Raw genomic sequence first — 20,458 nt, forward strand, 5'->3', positions numbered from 1 at the left:
GAACTCTGCAAAATAACTTAGGAAAAGAAATTACTACAGGATGTAAGTAAGACTCCCTCTAATGATCCTAAAAGATGTGATTACAGCCAGAATTTCTTTAGCTCTCTTCTTTTACAAATTTCTACAACATGAATTTTGCACCAAAACTAATCATATTTATTCACACCTTGCCCCCCTTTTTTTAAATTCTAAAGAACACATGCACATGCACACATTAGTTTATTTGATACATACCCTTGTCCTATATCAAAGAAACCTGATGACCAAATATCTCCTTCCTCAGAAATTTAGTGGAAATATTTCCTGAGTGAGTCATAAAGTCAGAAGTAAAATACTAATGGAAAAATTACATTTGGTCAAAATCCATGAATGATTTTACAACTCTATACAATGAAAGAAACACATAAGGCATATTCTAACAAGAAAATAGTCAAATAAAATAAATTTTGCTATCAAAAATATTTTATTCCTCCCCCCTTTTTTTAATATAGCATTCACAAAAGGGGCGGGGTGGAATTGGGAGGCAGAAATTATGGTCCCATGTTTTTATGGATGAAATTTATTCTTATGAAGGTATTTATGAGTAGACCCATAATTGAAGCGCTGACTCTACCTAGGAATGATAAGTAACCTCAATATCCCAGATAGAAGAATGTTGATAAGTTTTTCTCTATCTTCCAGTGGATTATTTGAACCCTGGATTCCTGCACTATCTATGGTATTGACCATAGACTGAACATATGAATTTAAAGTCAAATAGACAAGAGTTCAACAACCGGCTCTTCCATAATTATCTCAGCTGTTTATTAAGCCCCCGTTTCCTCATCCATACAATGGGAATCCAATAAACGCCTGCCTTATTAGCTATTATGATGCATTCAATAAAGGATATGGGACAGGATCTGGAGCATAGTAAATATTTAGTAAATTTTATTATTATTTTATTATACAGGAAAGATACTTTAAAACATGGTGAAAACCGGTCTTTATTGAACATTTCTGATCACCCAGGCACTAGGTGAGTACTTTGCTTGCATTATTTAATTTCACCTTTACAATGTTATTAACCCATTTTGCAGATGAAACCTTAGATAGAGCACTCTCTTCGTCCCAAGCAATCAAGAATCCTATCCTTACTTATTTCTTTTAAACTATTCTGGTTTAAAGAGAAAGTTTGCATAAAAAAGACATATCCCATGTCTACATTAAAAATAATAATAATTTGTTGAAATTCCCCTATATTATAGCAGGTATTACATTAGATAGTGTTTTCCTGAAATATTTCCTTGAATTAAGAGACCACTAATGGAATTGTATGCATCAGTAAATGATTATCTTCCTAAGAATCAATTTGTCTCTAAACACTTTTATGTTAACACATTTGGAATTTTGGGTTTTTCTTTTACTTCTGGCTAATATGTATGTAATGTTAAATTGGTTTCCTTTTGTAGTGTGATTTACAGAAAAATTTTGATTTTTTTTTCTTTGAACTTCATTCTTTGATAATAATAAATATTAAAATCTTCAAATGCCCACATTAATATAAATGTTTCTAAAAATAAATATGTAAAACAAGTATATATAAACTAAGCACATATAAATGCAATAAATGTCAAAGTTTAAACTCTAAATTTGAGGTGCAGCCAATCTCATACTTGTGTGAGTGTGTGTATGTGTAAACCATGAATTGTTGTTTAATTTGGAAAGAGTGGGAGGAAAGTAAATATTAAATGGTATGTAAAGTACAATCATACATGATAGCATCTATACCAGTATAGTAATGCTCGAGCATCTTTTCCAAAGAAAGGGAATATTTGAGAAGATGGTGCAATCCACAGAACTGGAAAAGGAGAAATCAAAACAGTTAATGAGTGATACAGGACTATAACTGAGCAGTAAAATATATCCAGATTCCTAAAATTGCTCATGCACAGATACTCCTCAGCCTGCTTCATTGGTGGACAGAGGTATTAGCCGAGTCTTCAAAAAGGAGACCTGCACACAAGGAGAAATTCTGACATGCATTATGAATGCTGTCTTAGTTTGCCAGGGCTGCTATGACAAATACCGCAAACCAAGTAGTCAAAATAACAGGGATTTCTTGGCTCCCAGTTTGGAGACCAGAAGTCCAGAATTAGGGGGTCGGCAGGGCCGAGCTTCGCTGAGTCTGCAGTGTTCTGTGGTGCTTGCTGGCCGACAATGTCTGCCTGCCACGTGGCCGCCACCTCTGACCCCACCCCTCCCCCCTCGCTGGCTACTTCCAAACCTCCTCTGCTGGTAAGGGCTCCAGCCTCGGCAGACTGAGGCCCACCCTCGTTTGGTCTGGCCTGACCATCTCCAAATAGCTTGTTTACAGTTGAGGTCACCCCCACAGGACTGGGGTTAAGCTCAAGCACGTCTTTGTGGAGGACACTATTCAATCTACCATAGACATGAATAGCAATTAGCAAGAAAATAAAAACAAATGGCCAGAAGGCACATGCAAATAACCGATCTTGATAATATTCAGATTTGGGGTAATTGCTAAAATTCTTTTTTTTAAAAAGGAAAACTGCAATTTATGGTACCACTATTAACTAGTGTAATTACAGAAAAATGTTTTTAACAAAGTATCTGTAAGTGCAAGTTTTCTAAAATATTTAATGAACAAATGTTCTTCATCCTTGAAAAACAAATCAGATAGATTATATAGCCACATTATTCTCTTAAGTTTAAATTATCAGGAATTTATACTTATGATGTGCATATATCCTTCCAGTTTCCTATATTTATATATATAGTTTCATATACATATTTATGTTATCATGTATATATATACATATATTTCAAGATATATACGTATATGAAACTATGTATATCTATATATGAAATTTAAAAGATCTTGCAAGATATGTATGCAAATATAGTGCAAACTTTAACATATATGTTTATGTATGTACATGTGTATGTGTGTATGTAAATGTATGTGTGTCTGCATGCATGCATGTATATGTGTGTATGTGTGTGTACACCCCATCTGCAAAGAGAAAGATTTTGCATTGACCAAGGATTCTTACCCTGTGGCCCATCACTCCTTAAGCTACCATGGATGGACCTTTAAAAGTTTCTAAAATACCAAAGTCAATATAAAATTTGTGTGGATTATTTGCTTGTGCATTTTTCTGATGAGTGGATCTACAGTTTTCCACAGAAGGTTGAGAAAACTATTCAAGGTGGAAAAAGACAACAGTTGAGCGGTGGTGGAAGAGTGGATGCCACAACCTGGTAGGGCATCTGGTGTAAAATCCCCACTCTTCCACATGGCTGTGTCACTTGCTAAGTGACTGCCAATCTCTACGCCTCAATCTCCTAACCTCTGCTGTAAAGATAGAGCAAGGCCTTCTTCAGAGGTGGATTTCCTGTGGAGTTAAGGAAGACGAAGTCAGAGGCCCTAGAAGTGTGTTCACGTAAAGAGCTACTTGTATAAACTTTGCAAAACTGTGTATTTTTTTCAATAAAGATATTGCCCCAATCACATAATTTCATACCTTGTGGAAGTTGTATCCTTTTCTTGTTCACTCCAGGGGTTATACTAAGAACTAAATTAGATCGAATATGTAAAGCTCTGATTGTGCTTAGGACATATAAAGCACTTGATTAATGGTTATTATTGTTTTTATTATGTGTCATAGCAATTTGGTTGCATTTACATTTTCCATTGTTATGTAGGACTGAATATTTCATATCTTAAATCATATGGATTTGGAGAATTTAAGAAAGAGTTTGGTATAACTTAGTTTACAATTTACTTCTACTGAGCAAATTTGGAAAGAGAAGTAGTATGAAATATATTAATTCAACTATACATGCTAAAGAGGGAGTAACTTTTAGCATTTAATCAAGGCCAGGTTTGCATGTTAGTTAAACTCATCCCAGGGAAAGCTGAAATGTCATGCAGAGTAAAATTTCCTAAGTGACAACCCACACAATTGCAAGGCAGCTGTTGCAAGAGATGATGAGTAGACGGCTGAATGCACCATAATTACACACGCCTCATCATATCTACACAGAATCATCCAAAAAGTCAGGGATGTAGCAATGCATACAAAGATGGTCATGCTACTTTCTGAGTCATAGTTTCGCTATTTGGACACATGACACCTATTTTACATTTAGGGAATCACATACTTACTATTCATAATACAAATACCATCATATATTTTAATCACAGACCTAGAAGTTACCAATAGCAACTATTTCTATAAATTATGATTAATCACATGAAGAATCATATTAAATATTATTGACTTTTGATTATGCTCACCTTTCTACTATTTTATTAAAATGAAGAAGATAAACACATGCACTAGTCATGAATAAAATTGACCAGGAAAATGTCACTTATATTTCAAATTTAGGAGATTGAATATTACTTCCATTAAACAGTTGAGCCAATAAACGAATTTACTTCATGTGCCAAGATAAAACAAATTGAAGCTAAATATGCTAGAATCAGTTGTAGCTACAGCTTAAATCCTGAAGGAATATTGACTGATTTGGACTCTCTTTCAAACGGCTTTTAATGTGAGCAATATATATTTTTACCGTAATTTAAAGTTCTGCTCTGATAAAAACGCTAGTCATGTTTAACGTCTTGGTTTTCCTAAGTCAATTGGGAAGTGCTCAAATGAATTAGCTAAGCAATAGCAAGAATGGGAAAACTGTTTTGTTCCACTCTGCTCAACAGGAACAAAAAAGTTAGCCTTTGCTTTCCAGGCAGTGAGTTGAAAGCCAGACTCACAGGGCCACTTCCGGCTTGGTGCTGTGCCCATTTAGCAAACCCGAGTTGGCCACCGCATTCTTCGCGTTGCTTTTCAGAGACGTCATGCGCACTGCCGAGGAGCTGAGCAGGCTGCTGGTCGACCTCTCTCCGCGGGCCTTCCTCCCACAGCAGAGCTGGCTATTGAAATGCCTCCTGAAGCTCTCACTGAGCAGGTAAAGAGCAAACGGATTGATGCAAGAATTGCAAAAGCTCAGGACCCGGGCCACCAAGGTGAGAATCATGTGCCCTAGAGACAGATCGATCTCCTTGTAGTTGAAAGACCGATACATGTAGAGGACGTGATTTGGAAACCAGCAGAAGGCGAAGCAGCCCACAAAGACCAGCACGATTTTAGCCAGACGTTTCCGTGTTTCCATCTGAAAATAAAAGGAAACATGCCCACTGGTTAAAAAGAAGATGGAGCTACCATACTCTCAATCTATCACGGCACAAGAGGAGTAAAACTTATCACAGCCTAAAAATGCATCCAAAAATGCAAAAACTAGTTTCCTTGGCAAAATGATAATTTTTTAACAGTTCAAGGGAAACTACTTTGGTCACTCCGCTATTTTCTTCTTAAACTACTTGACAGCTTATGCAAGGCTAGATGATAAATTATGAATAAATGGCTATATGTTCATGTTAAAATTGTGATCTTAAACAAATGTTTCTTTGAAACTATTTTCCTCTTTTATAAGGTCTCATTGTGTTCACTACAAACATAAATCATTTCTGTTTGCATTATAGCCACTGAATTAATGAGCCATAGAATACACTCAAGTTTAGGTACTCTTCAAACATTAGTCATTTTAAATAGGAAAAAATGCTCTGTTAAAGTAGGCCATGACTTTTCTAATCCTTTGCCACAAGCACATACACAAACTTGAGATTTAAACTCCTGACTTATACGAATCGAAAAGCAGCTGACCAAACTAATCCCGTAAACATTACAGGTGGAGCAGGGGCCTGCGGCTTCCCAGCCGGCTAGGAGAGGTGGGCTTTGAGATGGAGGCTGAGCCAATAGAGTGGTCCCACGAGAGCAATTCACAAACACCAGGCATGGCCAAGCCCGTTCAAAACAAAAAGGGGCGAGGGGAAGGAGAGAACTCAGCTTTTGAAACCAAAGCAAAAACTCTGCTCCCAGAGCCTCCTCTCCTCTCCCCTCCACCCTCCCACCCCAGCCATCCCCAGACCCCAGGCTTTTCCTGGGTATGGAGCCAATCATTAAGCACATTTATCCTTAAAATGTGAAAGATTCTGGTTTACCGCGCTGTTCTTTACATGAATATTTGCACATAAAGAAAAGCCTTCAATTAATAGGAAAATGATATAATAATGATAGGTTTAAATTTTAGAAATAGAATACATAATAATTTGGAAAAACTAAAAGTGAAAATATAAATCGAGGTACTGAAAAAATGAAAAATATCATTTAAAAAACTTTTTTGGCATTTCGCCTTTCATCGCTGTACTAGGTGTGGCCCTGTGTGTACAGTGGCAAGGCAATCTCCTCTATTTCTTCCTCAGTGGCTACATCCTTTTTTTATTATCATGTCTTCACAAAACTTTTAGGTCAAAGTAAAGTCACATATAGTTTGTAGGGGACTCCCACATACAAAACATCAAACCCTTTTTCCCCTTCCCCAGCAATGACCTTTTTACATTTGCTGCACCTGATGTACAGATATTGAAACACAGCTACTAACCATGGTTCCACCGTGGTTCACATTATGGTTTACATTTTAGACTATGAACCATTATAAAATTTTGGTAATATTTAATATGGCCTGTATCCATCATTGCAGGGTGTGGGGAGTGGGGTACATGGGAACCTCTTATATTTTTTAACGTAACATTTTGTGTGATCTATGTATCTTTAAAAAAGAAAAAGATAATTTAAAAAAAGAAAAGCCTTCAAAGACATGACTTTCTAATGGTTGAATTTCGGGCGGGGGCCTCGTAGAGCTCAGCCGAGACCCCAGTGCGGGTGCCCCAGCCTCGCCCGGGTTGAGGCCAGGCCGCCCTCTGCCCAGCGGGCGCGCGCGCCCCTGCGGGCCCACCTGCTTTCTGGTGTGCCCGTTGCGTTCCCCGGGGAGCTCGCGAGCACTTCGGAGCAAGGTCCTGGCGATGTGGTAGTAGTAAACGCCGATGACGGCCAGCGGCATGAGGAAGTAGACCAGGAAGATGAGCACCGAGTGGAGCCGGGGGTGCAGCTCGCCCGCCTGCGGGTAGGGGACGCACGCCGCGAAGCTGCCGTTGTCCAGGCCGGCGACGGGCGCCACCCGGGCGAACACGGCCTCGGGCACCGCCAGCAGCGCCGAGAGCGCCCAGATGCCGCCCAGCTTGGCGCAGGTCCACGGCAGCGCCCCCGACGCCGGCACGTCCATGGGGTTCACGATGGCCCTGTACCTGGGAGACAGGGGCGCCAAGGACTCACCTGCGGCGGGACGCCGGCCCTGGGGTCCCCTGGCGGCCCCCCAGCCTGGAAAGCCTGCGCCCCCGGGATTTCAGGTCGCAGTATACTTAGCAGGTAGCAATATGCAATAAAAAGAGATTGGGATCAGACACATCTGATCAGTTGCCACTTGGGAAAATCACATGAGGTCTAGCTTTTGCCATCTCTATATTGCCAATAAAAACACCTCCCGCAAAGTTTGTGATTAGAAAAAAATTACGAAGTACCTGCCACAGTGCCAATTACGAAGTACCTACCACAGTGCCTGGAAATTAGCAGATCCTAAACTCCCTGGGCCCTGTACCTACTCCCTGCTCACATTTGAATTAGCCCAATGTGTTAAAACTTGAGACTTTCAAGGAAGAGCAGGGAAGGTAGGTTTCCTTCTGAGACCATCCCCTCCCCTGGGGAGGGGGCAATCAGAACCCTGCTGTGTTGGACCTGCTGACCTGTGTTCCACCTGCTGACCTGCGTCCAGTGTCGTTCTCAGCCCGTTTTAATCTAAACGACTTCCTATGTGAAACAGGAAGCAAACAGAAATTACAGTACAGTGACGGCCAAGGACCCCGACAATCAAATTAAATAAGGTACCTTGCACTGAGCATTCCACCCACGTGTTTTTAGGAACCGAAAGTTACAATCAGATACAAGAATTAGCTATTGTTTATGACTCTTGAAATTTTTATCAGATGAATACATAAAAAAGATTTATTTTTAAAATCATAGGGCACTAAGAGTCCTATAAGAAAAAAATATACATTCCCTGACACATTAAAACACATTCACATCATTATCCCCATATATTTCTAAGAAATGTACTTGGACCACTCTTCTTTGATTTGAAGAGTATAGATCTTCCAGTCATGGTAGCTGAAGATTTTGCTCTCCTTTATTACCTCCAATTCATCCCAAACTTCCTGATTTAGGAATCTACACTAAATACTTCTGAAAGTTAATACATAAAAACTGTGTCCTAATAAATACTCCTTACTATAGAGTTAAGTAGTATATTGGTGTATTAGTCAGCCAAAGGGGTGCTGATGCAAAATACCAGAAATCGGTTGGCTTTTACAAAGGGTATGTACTTGGGCCAGGAGCTTATAGATACCAGGCCATAAATCATCAGTCTATTTTCATGTGTTGGAGCAAGGTGGCTGCCGATGTCTGCCAGGGCTCAGGCTTCCTGGGCTCCTCTGGGCTCAGCTCCTCTGTTTTCTCCACAAGGTCAGCTGCAGACCATGAGGCTCTCTAGACTTTGCCTCTCTCCATGGGGCCAGCTGTGGACTATCAGGCGAACGGCTCTGTCTCTTTCCCTGGGGTTTCTGCCGTGTCTCAGGAGCCATCTCTATTCTTCTTGTTCTTCTCCTAGTTCAGGTTCTCTCTTCCTGGGGCTTGCTTCTCTTTCCTCTGTGTGCTTACTTCCTGGGGCTCCAGCTTAAGCCTTCAGCATCAAACGACAACATCAAAACTCCAGCATCAGAAACCCTCAACCCTGTCCTTTGCCGTGCCTTTTATCTGTGATAAAAGTCCCCACCAAGGGGTGGGGACTCAATGCCCTAATGACGTGGCCCAGTCAAATCCCTAATCATAACTCAGTCATTCCCAGGTATAGACCTGATTACAAACATAATCCAAAATCTATTTTTGGAATTCATAACCATAGCAAACTGCTACAATTGATTATACACATTTCTTAGTTTCTTATAGTTACTATTTATTTTTTCCTTGTACCATTTTCCACATACCTGAATTTTATGTTTTTCTAAATGTTCCTTCACCACATTCCTTGATAATCAAAAACCAAATTATTGAATATCATTTCTTGCTCTTTCTTAGTTTTCCACTTTTATAAATCACAACTTCTTGATTTTATTTTTTAAGATAGTCTATTAGCTTTAGCTTCCATTCTTCTAATTTGATTTATTTCTGCTATCGGATTTTTAATCTCTTAAAACTCCATCTTGTTTTCAAATCATTCCTTTTTCAAAGCACCCTATTCTTACATTGTGCTTGTATATCTTGTCATATATCCATGAAACTAGTAGGGAAAATTTTCTAAGTTGTCTTCTGTTTCTTGGATATTTCCAGATTTTGTTTGTTTGGTCTCTTTATGCTAGAATCTCTCCTCAAAAGTTAGATAATTATTGATGGGCTATTTGCATTTAAGAGCAAAGTACCAAAGAGCTGATTGCAAATTCTCTTTTTTATGTGAAGGAGGTAGGGGAGAGGCAGAGAGGTGTTTTGACTGTCATGACTACAAATTGATCATTAACAAAGGTTCCTTGTTTGACTATTTAAAAACTGCAAAGGACATTTGGAACTCTCCTCCATGAATGCAAAAGGAAGAGGAAAGCATCGTTCTCCACCCTTTGCCATCCCATAACTACCATATGTCTACTGCACAGGCACTGCCCCACAAAGATGGGAAATTTCAAGTTGGAATTAAAATTGTAAATCTGTCATCCCAAAATGGTTGCCATAGTAGACAACCAAGAGATCAAGAATTGTTGAGTTGGGGAAGGCAAGAAATACAGTTGGATTGCAGAGCAGGGAGGGGAGAGGCCTCATCAACAGGGAAAGGAGGACGGCCCCGCGGGTCTCCTAAACAGTACACACTTGGCTGAGGAGGCCATATTGCAAATTCTATAAAACCAGGTGGTATACTTGAAAGCAACAGACCACCAAAGTGTCATTATTAGCACTGAAAGCGTAGCTTATACGCCAACCAACGCTACATATGCACCTTTGAAAGAATAAAAAGCAATATAGTGCAAATTAATGGAGCAAATTTCATCATGCTTCCTTCAAATATTTATGGAACATGTGAGAGTAAAGTGGTCCCTCATTATAAAAACTACCTCTTCTGTGGAGCAGGTGTAGCTCAGTGGTTGAGCACCTGCTTTGCATGTTTGAGGTCCCAGGTTCAATCCCTAGTACCTCCTAAAAAATACAAAAACAGCAAAAAGCAACCTCATTTAATATATTGCATAATAAGTGTGTGTGAAGAGTTATATTTTCTCTTACAAAGAGCCTTAAAAGATATCCCTAAATGAAAACTAAAAATCGGAAGACAATCCATAAAGAATCAGATAAAGAAAACATAATTACCATTCAAGTATTAAACACCAATAAATAGATGTGCTTCTTCATTAATACTATTGTGAATCTTAGCTCATCATATCTGTGGTCAGCATATATTTAATGTAAATAGAGAATCAAATTTAATCATAATCCAAAATATGTAATAAAAGTTACATCATTTTTCCTCATATAAAGTCCTAACATCTCAAAATCATCACCTTCTCATTTTGAAAAGCTTTCTAGCTACACTACCGATAGCTTTGTTGTTTTTTCTTCCTTGCCAAACTGCCATTTAACCAGAGGCAGGTCAATAAGGAGTTTAAGGGTGAACTAGCTGCATGAAAGGAGAGAGGGTATCATGGAAGAAAAAGAGAAAGAGAATTTCATGAAGAAAAGTGTAGCCCAATGTACCAAATGCTCCCCAATAGTAAAGAGCAAACCTTCTTGAAACCAGAGCCTGGGTCTCACTCACTGCTGTCTCTGTGTGGGTCACAGTGCCTGGCCCCCAGGAGGTACCCCATAAATATTTGTTAAAGTAATAAGGAAACTCTGGTCTGAGCCAAAGGGAATCACTTATTAAGAGCAGTTTTGGGAGAGGGGCTGGTGGTAGGCGGATGTTAGGTTGAGGCGGGGGTGGAGGTGAGGATGGAGATGGTCTTGTCTGATGATGCTCAGCTGGATCGGTCTTGAGAAGCACCGAAAGAACCAAATAAAGGTAAAGAGTTTCCATTTGCTCCCAGATCTACTGAAGCAGAGGCTCTAGGGTGCAAAAAATGGGGTTCTGCATTTTACCAAGATTTTCAGGTGATGATGCATATCAACCAGGCTTAGAAAGCACCTTTCAAGAAGCACGAGCACCTTCCGCAGGCCTCCTTCCTGCCGTGGTGTGTCTTCAGCAGCATGGAGACTGGCCAGGGTCCAGCAGGAGTTCAGTGTGTGAGTCACGGGCCTGCCCTTTCTGATAGGTCAAATCCTATTTTTCAAGTATGGATATTTTCTTCAGTAAAACATTCTTAACAAAAATGCTAAATTGGTAATTTAAGAAATGTCTGTGTATTATTTCTAAAAGTATAGATGACCTTTAAAAAATAATGTAGGAAGTGGGATGCCTCTTTGGAAACAGCGAGAACTACATGAGAACTCTCTACCTTAAATGACAGGTGAATTTATGAGCCATGTTGATGAAGACAGCAGGCCCGAATCGACCAGACTGAGCTAAGGTCCCTGCAATCAGGCGATAGTTGGCGCAGAGACCCTCTTCATTAATTTTACAACAGGGTAAATTTGTTTTCCATTCTAATGCCTATTTCTGAAAACTAACTGCCTCTGTGATTAGCTGTTGTATTAGTGAGTCATTGCCATCTGACATGATAAACAGCAGAAGTGGTTATACAGCAAGTCATTAAAAATGCTTTCATGTTAATATTTCATTTGATACAATGATCCTGTGCAGAAAAAGTGATTAGTTTTCCATTTTACAGAAAAGCTAATAAAGTGTTTTCGTTTCATCCTTGCTAAAGTAAATTCTATGCAATGAGTTGGCAGAAACAATGGGAATTTATTGGCTCAGGGTTTTGAGGCCAGGAGAAGTCCAAATCAAGACATCATCAAGGTGATGCTTTCTTCCCAGCATCGTGGTGCTCTGAGCCTGGGGTTGGCGAGCCGTTATCCTGGGCTCTTCTGTCACATGGCAATGCACATGGCGGCTTCTTCTCTCCCTGCTCTTCCAAGTTCTATCGACTTTCAGTATCTGGTTGTTCCCGTTGGCTTTTTCTCTATGCATCTGAATTTCAGATGCTTATAAAGGACTCCAGGAATAGGATGAAGACGTGTCCTGATTGATGTGGGCCATGCTGTAATTGAAGTAACCTCCTCGAAAGGCACGCCATACAGTGGGTCCACACCCACAGGAATGGAGCAAGTTTAAGAACATGTTTTTCTGGGGTACATAACTCCAAACCATCTCACTAAGGTATTAAGTGATGTTCAAATTATTGCAAAGTCAGCAAACAGATGACTCGATGACAGCATCCATCTTGTGAACCCAAATTCCATGTTTTCAACTATACCACATTGCAGAGAAACAATCGAAGGAATGACTGTTTTATCTATTCCATCCATGTTTAGACATCTGATCGCCCTTGTCCCTTTAAAGTAGTGGTATTTTTAACTGGGAAGACTTATATCTGTAATTATGTTTTGTCAATTGAACAATCTTTTTACAGGGATGAAACTATGCCTCCATAGGACTAGCATGTAATTTTTCACACTCTTTTAAGATATCTGAAAAACATACCTTTTTGTATATTCTATATAAAAATCTATCATAATCTTAAGTTGTGCTTTCATAATCATAACTGATTTAAGGTGTGTATCTCTCAAAAATGTGGTTCTTTTCAAAAAATCAATTTGACTTAAATTACAACCATTAAAATGTTAATCTTCAAAATATTCCCCCCAATTTTCCACAAATAAGAAGAGAACAAAAAGAAGGAGGTTATTAAAAGTTGATAAATATTCTCAATGAAAATCTGCATAAGAAAAAATGAAGGTAATGTGATGACAAATAGATGACTCAAAGGAAATACTAGGAATTAGCAAAAGTTTAATGTTTATTCCCACTCTCCATGAAGATCTACTGACAACTGAAAATAGGAAACATTGTCCAGAACTTCAATAAATCAGCAGTGTTCATACAGAGTAGACTATAGACCAAGCTTCATTGAATGTTTTGTGTCTATATAATTAGAATGATAAGTGGAAATAACTCATTAAATTTGAAGCTATCAACACTAAACTGGGTCATTGAGTAGGGATTGAAGCTGAAAATAACTTTGGTCATATAGAAACAAGAAGAAATAATACCAAAGGAAATTTAATTAAGACATATATCTTCTTGTAGAGAAAATACACAAATGAACTTTCCAAATACCAGGTTGTCAATGCTTTGGTGTTGGGATGGGGGTTCTACAAAGTGATGAAAATAATCTATCAGCTTCATAAAATATTTAAAATCTAAACAGAATGATGGACAAACCCCTTCCAGAAGATTGCATCCAATGCCCTCAACTCCCAGGGAATAAAAAATATAAGTAGAACTTGACTGAGCTTTAAAGGAGCTACAAAATATTTAATAAAGCAGTGTTAGGAAAGAACTAATGTTGCATTATTTAGCCCAGAGAGTGGTAATGAGACTGTTTGGAGAGGTGAGTCTAAGTGTACTCCAATTCTCCAAAAACACAATGGTAGCTGCTTCTTCCTTTGTAAGCCCATGGAACTTTGTTCTTTCACAACTGCAAATTTCAAGTTTTATTGTAATACATCAGTCTCCCCCACTGAGACATGAACTCATTAATACCATTAATTCCACTTTGTTTTATTCAGCTTTGAATCACTGAATATAGCCAGCAATTAATAAGTGTTATAGGAAGAACAAAGGAAGGAGGGAGAAAGGAAGAACAAAAAAAATTAGAATACAATATGCACGCACACACACAAAAGAAAAGTAATTGGGCAGTAAAAATGAGGAGGGATAGAGGCTGATGCTCGGCAAGGGGCATGGGAGTGCTGGAAGTCCCTGTGTAGGAAGAGAATCTGGACATGGGGAGTATTTGTGTGAACAAACTAGAAGCACAGGAGGTTAGGATAACAGGGTAGGACCTCTGATGACTGATATGAGAGGGGCGTTCCAGCTGAAACCTAGGAGTGGTATGAAACTCCCAAGGAATTTGGCTTGGCAGCCAAGCAGATCAAAATTCAAATTTTCGCTCTCTTATTTTCTAATCATGTAATTTCTCATATTAATAAAGTTTTCTGAACCTCCAAAAAGAAAAGAAAAGAAAAACCCCTCACTATGGACGAATATATCAGAGAAAACCAGCTTCCGGGTCAACTGAAGGTGCTTAGTTTATAGATGAAGCGTTTCCTAAAGTAAGAAAAGAGAACTAGACTCGTGGTTGTAAGTTGACTTGAGACCTGCTCTCCTGAGAGGTTTATAAACAGGAGAGAAGGGTACAAATGTAAGCTGGCTTCCAGGTGGTCCTGCTTACTGGGCTGGAGAGACCTTGCCCCATCTTCCTCTCTCTTCTCTTTTTCTCAGCCTTTGCTATCTTCTTCCTTTTTACTTTCTTCCACCTTCTTTCTCCAACTACCTTGCAGTATTTAACAAGCATATTCTTCATTTAAAAAATGAGACTGCCATTGAAACCCTTTCTCAATAACCCTAATATCAGATAAATGAGAGAGAAGCACTAAACAATTATTTTGGATGATGGATTTACTAATTTTTCTTTTCTATACTTTTTTCAAATTTTTTGTTTTTATTTTCTCATAAGCCTCTTTTATTTTTTTTTTAAGGAGGTACCAGGGATGGAACCCAAGACCTTGTACGTGTGAAGCAGGTGCTCCACCACTGAGCTACACCTGCTCCCCAAAAACCTCTCATACAAATGTGGAAGTCTGTTAAGTGAAAACACAATTTTCACATATTTTAAACATTTTATATGACAAAAAATCTGCTTCTCATATCAGCATGAATGTTTCCAGAAATACAATAAACAAACAAACCAATAAATAAGGACTGAAAATGTTTAAGCAAGAACTTACTGGGTATGAGAAAATCAAACACCAGTTAGAATTATTGGAGATCTTGAAAACCCCTGCTCCTGAGCAGTCGGCAGACGGGGGCACCCGGGGGGCTTGCTGCCTCTGCTTTTGGTCTTTAACCCACACAACAAGGTACCGCCTGCAGGTGAGAGGGCTGCAGCTCCTGGTTGGGCCTCGGGGTTCAGCCACAGCAGGTGGCCGCTCTTCAAGTTCACCTCTGCAGGCAGAGACTGAGAGGTACTTCTTGGAGGGGTGGGCGGGCCCCTCCCGGAGCCCCGCCAGCTCCTGCCGCCCCTTCTCCTGGGGGTCTCTGCGCTCAGAACTGGAGACGGAGGTGTAGGACCGTGCCTGAGCTCCCACGGCGACCAGAGTGGAGATACTACGCTTATTTTGCAAATGACAAAAATGCTGCCTTATGGACACGTGTGTGCGGCTTTAGCCTTTTCTACAAGTCAAATGCTTGACCATAAGCAGGTGCTGGACTCGCCCCCCAAGTGCCCACAAGACCTGCCCGGGGCATTCTCTCCTTCCTGGGGAGTGCCCAGGGAGCGGCTGAAGGTAGAACAGTGCGATATAAATCGTGGTGGTGTTATGAAACCGTGAGACCAGTACACAGTTCTAATCCAATCTGTGTAGTTCCTTCTAAAGAGAAGGAGAAAGGAAATGAGCTGGAAACATTTGCTCTCAGTGATGGAAAGATATCTAATTATTGGAGTCAAGTTGAAAAAATTCTGCTTAATATCGTGTAAATTCAAATCAAACACTAATAAAGTAAGTGCAGAAATCACAATTCATCCTCTTTCTGTGGTTATATAAAAATAACAACAGAACACTGCAATGGAAAACAAATTATCCCTTTTGTATTGGCAGCTAGAAAGCTCACAGGTAAACTTACACTCACACTTTGCAAAAGCAGGGGTCATCTTATGTTTTTTCACATGTCAATTTGACTTCTGTATTTTCCCAACACCTGGGTTCCCTATCTTTTTAAAAACCTTTCCCCCTGCCCCCCACTTCCCCCCCGAAGATGGCTCCCTCATCTGTCTGCTCATCTTTCTTTGGGAGGAACCGGGAACCAAACCCAAGACCTTCCATGTGGGAGGCGAGTGCCCAACTGCTTGAGCTACTTCTGCTGCCTGCTGGTTGCATTGTCCTCTGGTCATCACATCTGCTGATTGCAGCACCTGCTCGTTGTGGCATCTGCTTGTTGTGGAGTCTGCTTGTCTTCTTTAGGAGGTACTTGGACCTCCCATGTTGGAGGCAGGTGCTCAACTGCTTGCGCCACATCTGCTCCTTTTCCTCCCTTTTTCCTTCCTGCTGCACATTTGTACCTTTATTTTTAGGCTGCCTTACATTCTTTTGGAACAGGTTGAAAATAAATAAACCTTCACCCTGGTCACATGGGTGTCCTCTCAGGTCTGTGTGGCCACATGGATTCTCAGAGTCGGGAAGTGCCCTCTGAGCACCAATGCCAACCCCAGCTGAGAGGCAAGGGCTTCCCAGGGGAGTGTCCAGGGCTCAGGCCCAAAGGAGAAGCCAAATCCAATCAGGGGCAGCTGCTTAACCCAGACCTGGGCTTCAGTCTGGGGCGCTGGTGAGAAACCAGCAGCAGGTGACGTGCCAGGCGCAAGCCGAGGAAAAGCCTGGGAGGCCCAGGGAATGGGACCAGGGGCCTATATTCCATCTCTTTCTACATTTTAACAAATAATTACCAAAGAGAATATCTATTTGCATTGGCATAACATCCAAATAGGATTAATGATGCCAGGCTCTACTAGTTTAGTTATGGAATTAAATCTAATTGTCTTAACTAGTAAACAAAAACTTGGAATTTACAGGGGTATCTTTGCATTAAATCCAACACTGGTCACTTAGGATGAGCAAAATGACATTACGTAATTTTAATCTCGTTTTTTATTGTTTTTAAAGCTTGGGTTCTTTTTAATTTATAAATGATTTTAGTTTACATAAGTAAGTAGAATATTGAATCAATATCTAGTTTTATATTTTTAAATAAATAAATTACTAAGTTTATAATTTAACACTAGATGTCTGTGGAAATTTTTCCTATAAAGGAAAAAGGGGACCACCATTCCTGGGAGTTATTTGCATTTTAATAATGAACCTCTAAAGGCCAAAAGTTCTTCAAGAGCCGAAGAAATACCATTCTAAGTTTGGAAATGTAGCCAGGGAGGGAACTACGATGTGAACCTTATACAAAGCGTGGGTGAAGGACGCACTGCCCTGGGTAGCAGCGCCGGAGCACCTGCTGTGTGTGTGAACACGCACTCACACACAACACTGCTGGAAGCGCAAGACAACAGAGAAGAGAGAAATATTTAAATCAGCTATTTAATTGAACCAACTATTTAACTGAAAAAAAAAAAAACCAGTTTTCAACAGTAACAAAAAAGTCCATCAAGGTCAATGTGACCAGTAACTTGCGAGCCCGCCATGGATTTCAGATGGTCCACCCTGATGGAACACCAATGCTCTGTCCTACGCACGTCTCAGGCACAACTCCTCGAAAGCATTTGGAAAGTCAGGGGTTAATAATCCCAAATACCAAAAGCTGTGCCCACACCACCCCTTAGACAGAGGAACCAAGTGATATAGGTCTCAAGGTAGACTCTTAATTATGTAATTATCCTAATTCTTGCTGTCCAGGGTTCTGACACAATCTTGTAGCCCATTCAAGTCTGCCTTTCACATCCGGGTGTTTTTTTCAAATCTGCTTCTCTCCCTTTTTCTCTTTCTGTATGGCTGTGGTCTCTATTTCTTAAATGCTCTACCTTTATTTCCTTGGGCAAAGACACAGCTGTTAAGCCATCACATGAAGACAGGACATTTAAATGAACAAATGGTTTTGTTTGTTTTGATAAAACCTTCTGTCCTTGAACTTTAATAAGATAAGTTTTCCCCTTGTATTTTCTAATTGCTACAACTATTGCTTTATTTCGAATCCAAGGTTCCTTGTTCAACTTAGTTTCATTTTATGATTTTTCACCCTAATGAATAAGCTTTTGCCTCTTTTTTTTAATCTTGGGTGTTTTTAATTTATCTTTTCAGACCACTGTTAAATATACCCAAGAAAGTCATATTAACTGAATTCAAATCCTCCCTCCAACACTTACTGGCTGTGATATCATGAAAATGTTACTTAATTTCAAGCCTCAGTTTTCTTTAAAATACTAATAGGAACAGTGCCTGATTTTGCACAGTGCTAGGCACAATTAGTCTTACAGCGCTTTCCAAATACACAAGAAATCAAAAACTTTGGTGAGATAAAGTATTAGGAGATCCAATACTAATGAATTGTGTGATTACTACATTCTACAAGAAAACTAGAAGTCTTGACAATATATAGCAAACCACTTCAAAACCATTTCAAGTGAATATTGGAATGTGCTGTGTAATTGTGTCACTGGTGACTCAGTTTCCTTAATTTTAATCTCCAAAATACACACAGGCAAGAGTAGCCACTGGACCAAGTAGAAGAAGCAATGCACCTTTCTTTGTCATCATTGTGGTTTACATCTCCATGATATAGTCACAAAGTACATGGTGCATACATGAAGCAAAGAAATTCAATAAAAATATATGAAAATCCTCATTTTTTTCTGACCTGGACAGGACAGTTTTACGTGGGTCGCCATGACAATAGAGTGAGATAACTGGTGTGAAATAGATGCAGGCTTTGGGTTTTGCCACTAAGGCCACTTTTCAAGAATGAAAGAATAATGACAGTAATTTTAACTTTTGTAGCGATAGTTATTCATTAGGCTTGATTCCAATCATTAAATAGAAATACGTTAAGTTTCTTATTAAAATGTGTCCCATAAAGAAGGACAGGTAAAGTATCTCCTTTTGGTTATGGAAATCAAAGGAAACTTTTTAAAAGGTCATAGAAATGATGTCATATAAACAAAATGAGGTATATAATTTTTACAAAAGGCACCCAGTTTTACAGGAACGTACTTTCTTAGAGAATATTAAAGCAGACATTCCCCTGTAGCACGTTCTTATCCTACTGGGAAAGGAAAGTGCACACACGCAGCTTCTGAAGAGAGGCAGTTGCAGGTTTATTCTACAGCTTTTCTATGCAACAGAGTCAAGATGCTAATAAAGATTCCCAAAGCAGAAAAATTAAAGATCTGGAATGTGCACTTTAAAAGCACCTTTCAAACGAAAGCAATTTTAATTGTTTCTGAAGTAATTTTCTCAGCGTAGGTTTTTCAGGCTTCCCTTTTCAGTCCGTGCTCGCTCCCCTGGCATTAATTCCCAGGCCCGCTCTCCCTCCCTCCTCGCCCTCCCAGCCTCGCCCGCCCCTCTCCGTCCCCTCCTCCGGCCAGGTGCGTCCTCAGCGCCCGCCCCTCTCCACCGCCGCCACCTGGAGCCTCACCTGTCGCCCAGGTGCGTCCTCAGCGCCCGCCCCTCTCCACCGCCGCCACCTGGAGCCTCACCTGTCGCCCAGGTGCGTCCTCAGCGCCCGCCCCTCTCCACCGCCGCCACCTGGAGCCTCACCTGTCGGCGCTGAGCGCCGTGAGGGTGAACACGGACACGCCCACGGAGGTGAGCTGGATGGCGGGGATCAGCTTGCAGCCCACCTGGCCGAACACCCACTCGTCGAAGAGGTAGCGCGAGGCGTCCACGGGCACGCAGGTGAGCAGCAGCAGCACGTCCCCGGCGGCCAGGTTGGAGATGAAGACGTGGGGGGCGCTCCTCAGGGCGCTGGTGGCCACGAGGGTCTTCAGCAGCAGCACGTTGCCCAGCAGGCCCACCGCGACGAGGAGCAGGTACAGCGACGGGATCACGCAGCGCAGCGCCAGCTCCGCGGGCGGCGCGTCCCCGCCACCCAGGAAATCCCGCTCCGAGACCCGCGCGACGCCGCCGCCCGCGCCCGCGCCCGCGCGCAGGGACAGGTTGGCCAGGGCCCGGGGAGGCATGGTCTCCCGTCCAGGGGCGTCCGCCGCAGTGTCCAGGCGCCCCGAGGAGTGCCCGGCGCGCTCTGTGCGCGGGAGGGGCTGCCCTCCGCCCCGCGGGGTCGCTGCGGGTTAGCACGCGGCCCGCGCCGGCGACCCCCGGCGGACCGCGCCCAGGTGCCCGCGGCGGGAAGACGCGCCGGAGCCTGCGGGCCCCCAACCAAAGAAGAAAGAAAGGGACAGACAGAGCTGGCGCCTTTGTTCCCAGCCTCGGGGGTCTGTTCTCGCTTACCCGGGAAACGGCCCTGGCGTGGACCTTGCCCGCGGGGATTCCTCAAGGCACCTGGCGGGGGTCCCCGGGGACCTGCCGAGACGCGGGGCAGCCCCTGCGCGCCGTGCCGCCCAGCGCAGGGGAGGGTGCGCCGCGCCCGCCGCGCCCCCCACGCGCCCACCCGCGCCCGCCGCCAGCGCCAGGCGCCCCGGCAAGAGGGGTGTGCACCTGGGAGGACCCAGGGCGAGCTGGCAGGTCCCGAGGCGGAAACGCTGCCTGGAGGCAGGAGAAGCAGGGACGAGTGATGAAGGAAGCGAACGGGC

At 41.7% G+C, this 20,458-nt stretch overlaps 1 protein-coding gene across 1 annotated transcript; it reads right to left on the reverse strand.

Moving 5' to 3' along the window:
• Positions 1–909: 909 nt before the first annotated feature.
• Positions 910–20,256, reverse strand: NMBR (neuromedin B receptor). Its single transcript, XM_058307562.1, has 3 exons — positions 19,467–20,256; positions 6,862–7,210; positions 910–5,178 (listed from the first exon to the last, which is right to left on the reverse strand). The coding sequence occupies exons 1-3, from the start codon at positions 19,886–19,888 to the stop codon at positions 4,777–4,779; spliced, it is 1,173 nt and encodes a 390-aa protein (XP_058163545.1). The 5' UTR covers positions 19,889–20,256; the 3' UTR covers positions 910–4,776.
• Positions 20,257–20,458: the final 202 nt, after the last annotated feature.

This window comes from Dasypus novemcinctus, chromosome 11 (assembly GCF_030445035.2).
Source record: "Dasypus novemcinctus isolate mDasNov1 chromosome 11, mDasNov1.1.hap2, whole genome shotgun sequence".
Classification (NCBI taxonomy): domain Eukaryota; kingdom Metazoa; phylum Chordata; class Mammalia; order Cingulata; family Dasypodidae; genus Dasypus; species Dasypus novemcinctus.

What these genes read in the sequence shown, in the direction of transcription:
- NMBR (XM_058307562.1), bottom strand. Translation starts at nt 19,888, where the DNA reads ATGCCTCCCCGGGCCCTGGCCAACCTGTCCCTGCGCGCGGGCGCGGGC. An exon ending in ACGGCGCTCAGCGCCGACAG is followed by an intron (nt 7,211 to 19,466) that starts GTGAGGCTCCAG and finishes CCTGTCTCCCAG; the next exon opens with GTACAGGGCCATCGTGAACC. An exon ending in ACGGGCACACCAGAAAGCAG is followed by an intron (nt 5,179 to 6,861) that starts GTGGGCCCGCAG and finishes TTTTATTTTCAG; the next exon opens with ATGGAAACACGGAAACGTCT.